At 45.5% G+C, this 6000-nt stretch overlaps 1 protein-coding gene across 1 annotated transcript in view; it reads left to right on the top strand.

Annotated features, from left to right (window-relative positions):
* Positions 1–2499: 2499 nt before the first annotated feature.
* Positions 2500–6000, top strand: part of LOC144698411 (uncharacterized) — a 33913-nt gene continuing 30412 nt past the window's right edge. The window contains 1 exon segment of the mRNA XM_078570353.1: positions 2500–3661. Within this exon segment, the coding sequence (XP_078426479.1) occupies positions 2943–3661 (719 nt within the window). The 5' untranslated portion in view covers positions 2500–2942.

The raw sequence follows: 6000 nt of genomic DNA, 5'->3' as shown, positions 1-6000 counted from the left end.
TTCTGTAAAAACTCTGCAAGTCAGGCAGCATCTGTAGAGAGAGAAACAGAGTTAATGTTTCGAGTCTGATATGACTCTTTCTCAGAACTGGCTTATCTAACTTGCTTGAGTTTTTTGATGAGGCATCAGAGAGGGGTGATGAGGGTAATTCTGTTTATGTGGTGTAGATGGACTTCCAAAAGGCATTTGATAAAGTGCCGCACAACAGACTTGTGAGAAAAGTTATAGCTCATGTGATCAAAGGGACAGTAACAACATGGATACGGAATTGGCTGAGTGCCTGGAAACAAAGAGTCGTGGTTAATGGTTCTTTTTCGGACTGGATGAAGATTTATAGTGGAGTTCCCAAGGGATCAGCATTAGGAGCTCTGCTATTCCTGAAAAAATATTAATGATCTACACCTTGGTATACAGGGCTCAGTTTCAAAATTCACAAACATTACAAAACTTGGAAGCATTGTGAACTGTGAGGACAATAGTGTGGAACTTCAAAAGGACGTAGACAGGTTGGTAGATAGGGTGGACAAGTGGCAGATGAAATGTAATGCAGAGAAGTGTGATGTGATTCATTTTGGTCAGAAGAACGCTGGGAGACAATAGAAAAGAAAGAATACAAGTCTAAAGTGGGTATAGGAGCAGAGGGTCCTGGATGTATATGTGTATATGTTGAAGGTGGCAGGGCAGGTTGAGAAAGCAGTTCGTAAAGCACACAGTATCCTGGGGTTTATTAATGGGGACGTTGAGTACAAGAGCAAAGTTGTTATGTTAAACTTGGATACAAGACTGGTTCGGCCTCAACTGGGGTATTGTGTCTATTTCTGGGCACCACACTTTGGGAAGGATGTGAAGGCATGAGAGAGAGTGCAGAAAAGATTCATGAGAATGAAGTCCCTCATCTCTGGAACCAGTTACAAGTATAAATTAGAGAAGTCTGGACTGTTCTCCTTGGAGAAGAGAAGGTTGAGAGGAGATTTGATAGAGGTGTTCAAAGTAATGAGGGGCCTGGACAGAGTGAACAGGGAAAAGCTGCTGTCATTGGTGGGAGGATGAAGATTCAGAGGGCACAGATTGAAGGGGATTGGGGAAAGAAGTAATGGTCGTATGAGAAAAACTTTATCACACAGCCAGTGTTTAGACTCTGGAATGCACTGCCTGAGAGTGTGATGGAGGCAGATTCCATCGAGGCATTCGAGAGGAAATGATAGTATTGTTTGAAAAAGAAGGATATGAGGGGCTACAGAGAGAAGGCAGGGGAGTGGCACAGATGGATATCTCCTTTAGGGAGCCAGAATAGACACAAGGGGCCGAATGGCCTCCTTCTGTGCTGTAATTATTCTGTGATCCTGAAGCAGTGTGACTGGAAAAGCACCGACACACACAAATCCTGGTTAGAGCACACCTGGAGAACTGTGTTCAGTTCTGGGCAGCAAAGCTTAGGAAGGATAGAATGGCCTTGGAGGGAGTGTAGCACAGATTTACCTGAATAATATCCGAACCCGAAGGGTTAAATTACAAGGCGAGATTGCACACAAGAGTCAGAGACATTATGACATAGAGGAGGCCATTCGGCCCATTGAGTCCATGCCAGCTCTCCAGAGCAATCCAGTCAGTCCCATTGCCCTGCTCTATCCCTGTATTCTTGCAGATTTATTTCCCTCAAGTGTTTATCCAATTTCCTTTTGAGATCAATCACCACGTTCATTGCCACCCACCTCATAGGCAGCAAGTTCCAGCTCATTATCACACGTTGTCAGAGGGCCAATAGGCTGTGGAATTCTCTTCCCCTGAGACCAGTGGGGCTGGGTCATTGAATATATTCAAGGCTGAGCTATATCGATTGTCGATTGACAAAGGAGTCGCAGGTTATAGGGGATAAATAGGAAAATAGAGTTGAGGCCACAATCAGATCAGCCATGATCTTATCAAATGGTGGAGCAGGTTTGAAGGACCGAATGGCCTACTGTTGCTCCTAATTCCAATGTTCGTATGTATGGAAACTCAGTACAGTCAAGCCAGGGAGAGGGTTCAGCAATTGAAATCAGTGAGGACTCTGATCTCTGGGACGGAAGGAAACCCTGGGAGGTGGGCGTGGAGGATTCAGAAACACCCATTGAAGACCCCAAACCCCCAGTAAGAGCCTGCAGGTCCTGCGTTTGCAGCTCTGGGGCTTCTTCCCAGGTGCAGGCCCAGGTTAACGGCTGGCATCTTGGTTCATCTGGGAGCAGACGCATGTTTGGCCACCTTGATGATGCAACAGAGAGTGGATGGGGCTTGAGGGTGTCTGTGACCAGGAGGGAAAATGATTAATTCATTGATTTTATTGTCAGTCTGCAGACAGGAGCTGGAGAACTGAACCCAGGCAGAGGAGAGGGAGGGAGAAAACTGGGAGTGGAGGAAAGAAATGGTGGAGATGGTGAGATGGGTTTGGATTTCAGCCCAGGAAAGAGGGAGAGTGTGTGGGACGGGGATTTACAGCTTTGTGGGGAACAAGAGAGAAAACAATATTCCATTAAAATTAGAATTGTCTGTTCTGAATTTCCATCCTGGACTGACAGTGATGACTTTTATAAACTCGTTTTCCCGGGTATTAGAAGGGAAGGATTTGCAGATGTGAAACTCAAACCAAACATCTTCTGACAGAGTCACTCGATTCACCAGAACCTGAATATCCTCAGACTTTGAATGTGGAAGGAGAAATGTTTGTCTGTTCTGTCAGTGGGGAAAGATTTTGAACTTCAGTGTCACTGGAAAAACACCGAGACACACACTCACACCTGAGTGAGAGTGTTCAGTGAACTGACTGTGGAAAGAGCTTTAACCAGTTAAACAGCCTGAAAAAGCATCACATCGTTCACAGTAAGGAGAAACTGTACACGTGTTCTGTGTTTGGACAAGGCTTCAACTGATCATTCAACCTGGAGAGAGACAAGGACACCCACGCTATGGAGAAGCCGTGGAAATGTGAGGACTGTGGGAAAGGATTCAGTTACCCATCCCTGCTGGAAAACCATCGACGCAGTCACACAGGGGAAAGGCCATTCACCTGCTCTGTGTGTGGGAAGGGATTTACTCAGTCATCTGGCCTTTGGTCACACCAACGAATTCACACTGAGGAGAAGCTATTCAGCTGCACTTCCTGTGGAAAGAGGTTCAGGCACTCTTCAGCACTCACTGTACACCAACGCACTCACACTGGGGAGAGGCCATTCACCTGCTCCGAATGTGGGAAGGGATTTACTCAGTCATTCCACCTTCTGACACACCAGAGAGTTCACACTGGAGAGAGGCTGTTCACTTGCTCTGTGTGTGGGAAAGGATTCACTGGGTCATTCCACCTGCTGTCACACCAGCAAATCCACATTGAGGAGAAGCCATTTAGCTGCACTTCCTGTGGGAAGAGTTTCAGGCAGTCATCCAACCTCACTGCTCACCAACACACTCACACTGCAGAGAAACCGTTCACATGCTCTGTATGTGGGAAAGGATTCAGTCGGTCATCCAACCTCACCGCACACCAGCGAGTTCACACTGGGGAGAGGCCGTTCACTTGCTCGCTGTGTGGGAAGGGATTTGCAAAGTCTTTCAACCTGCTGACCCACCAACGCACTCACACTGAGAAGAGGTTATTCAACTCTTGGTGTGTGGGAAGGGATTCACTCAGGCACAATGCCTCCTGAGACATCAGCAAGTTCATAAGTGACTGCAGGGGTTGGATCCTGCTGTTCTTGCCGCTTGTAAGCTGGTTTAGTATTGATAGTCTGGCAATATTTTGTTTCTGCTGATGTTAACAACCCTATAACTGGCTGGAGTTTAATATTATGGAGATGTCACTGATTTTCAGGACTGCAGTGTCCCTTTTAAAAAGCACCATCTGTGATCCTTCCCCTTAATTTCAAAAACTTTCAGTAGGAACCCCTTGACAATAAAATTATGAACTTTTACTACAATTGTAAATTGATATTTGGTGAAAAATCTACAATTCAGTGTCTGAAAGATTTAACTGCAGGGATCTAAATTTTTTTTTCAATGCCAATGGGAAGAGGATAACCAGGGAAAGAGTAGGGCCCATTAGGGACCAATGGGCCTTGACATCTTGACCAACATTCAAGGCTATGGGCCAAGTGCTTATAAATGGGATTAGGTAGGTAAGTCAGGTGTTGCTCATGTGTTGGTGCAGACTCGATGGGCCGAAGGGCCTCTTCTGCACTGTGTGATTCTGAGAAGATTTCAGGTGTGACTGGAAAACTGCTGAGACACACAAACCCTGGTTAGAGCCCACCTGAAGAACAGTGTTCAGTTCTGGGCAACAAACATCAGGAAGGATAGAATGGCCTTGGAGGGAGTGTAGCACAGATTTACCTGAGTGATCTGAGCTCCAAGGGTTAAATTACAGAATGAGATTACACAAGAAAGTCACAGAGTCATTATGGCACAGAGGAGGCCATTAGGCTTATTGAGTCCATGCCAGTTATGTAGAGCAATCCATTCAGTCCCATTCCCCTGCTCTATCCCCATATCCTTGCAAGTTTATTTTCCTCATGCTTCTGTCCAATTTCCTTTTGAAATCGCTACCATGTCCATTTTCACCCCCTCATAGGCAGTAACCTCCAGGTCATTACCACTCACTGTAAAAATATTCTTCCTCACATCTCCCGCACCTTTTACCCAAAATTTTAAACCTCTGTCCTCGAGTCCTTGTACGATCAGCTGATGGGAATAGCTTTTCTTTGTCCACCATATCTAAACCTGTCATAATCTCGTACACCTCTACCAATCTCCCCTTATCCTCCTTTGCAGGAACCATTCTGGTAAATCTCCTCTGCACCTTCTAAATGACCTTCACATCCTCCCTAAAGTGAGGTGACCAGAACTGGATGCAATTCTCAAATTGTGGCCTAACCAGAGCTTTATAAAGAAGTCAGCATAACTTCCCTGTTTTTGTTCTCAATATCACTATTTATAAAGCTCAAGATCCAATCAGCTTTGCTAACCACTCTCGTAATACATTCTGTCACCTTCAGAGATCAAAGCCATGAAGCCCCAGGTCCCTCTGTCCCTGCTCACTCTTTAGAGCTGTGCCATGAATAATATTTTCCCTCTCCCTATTCCTCCTGATAAAATACATCACCTCACTGTGAAAGTTGTAATCCTTGGAATTTATAAGATTAAGAGCTGATTTGATCAAAGTTTTTGGGATATTAATTGGAACTGACAGGATAGATAGAGAGGAACTATTTCCACTGGTTGGGGAATCTAGGATGAGTGGGTGGAGGCTAAACATAGAATCAGGTTCTAGCACCTTTTCAGGGAGCGAGTTCCCGATCAGAACAACTCTCTGTTGGTGCACTTCCCTGTATTTGTACTCAGTACCACTATTTATGAAGCCCAAGACCCCATATGCTTCACTGATACCCCCTCAATCTGTCCTGCCACACAAAATTGGTTCCATAAATGGTTTAATCATCACTCGTACTCACAAAGCCTACAGAATGATACAAGACTTAAAATAGTTCCTGTACTATGTGCCCTGAATACCACACACCCGTCCCCAAGGTTATGTCATCCCATCTACAAGGACCTTGATGTTTGGATGATAAGGGAATTATCCAGGAATTTCATAAGTCAGAATGCAGGGAGAGAGATGGGTGGACTATGACCACCCAGTAGCCAAGACCCCGGTGTTAAGGCAGTTTTGGGAAAACACCGCGATCGTCTCTGTGATAGTGACACCAGTAAAAAGGGTGGAGGGAAGAGAGGGATCAGTGACTGGGCTGGAATAGGGGCCACGGCTGGCGCGGCCGCTGGGAAGCACTTAGACATGGAGAATATGTGGGAACAGGATGAGGCATTGAGGCAGCAATGGACAGGAATCTTCAGTAAAAGAAATAAAAGGCAGAGAGATGAAATCCTGGAACAACAAGAAGGAGTGAAATCCAGAAAAGAGATGGTGGACGGACTGATTGAGAGAAAGGGAACGGTCAGTGAGATCATTCAGCAGAA

Source organism: Cetorhinus maximus, chromosome 23, assembly GCF_964194155.1.
Source record: "Cetorhinus maximus chromosome 23, sCetMax3.hap1.1, whole genome shotgun sequence".
NCBI lineage: Eukaryota > Metazoa > Chordata > Chondrichthyes > Lamniformes > Cetorhinidae > Cetorhinus > Cetorhinus maximus.
This window is presented reverse-complemented; position numbering and strand designations above follow the sequence as displayed.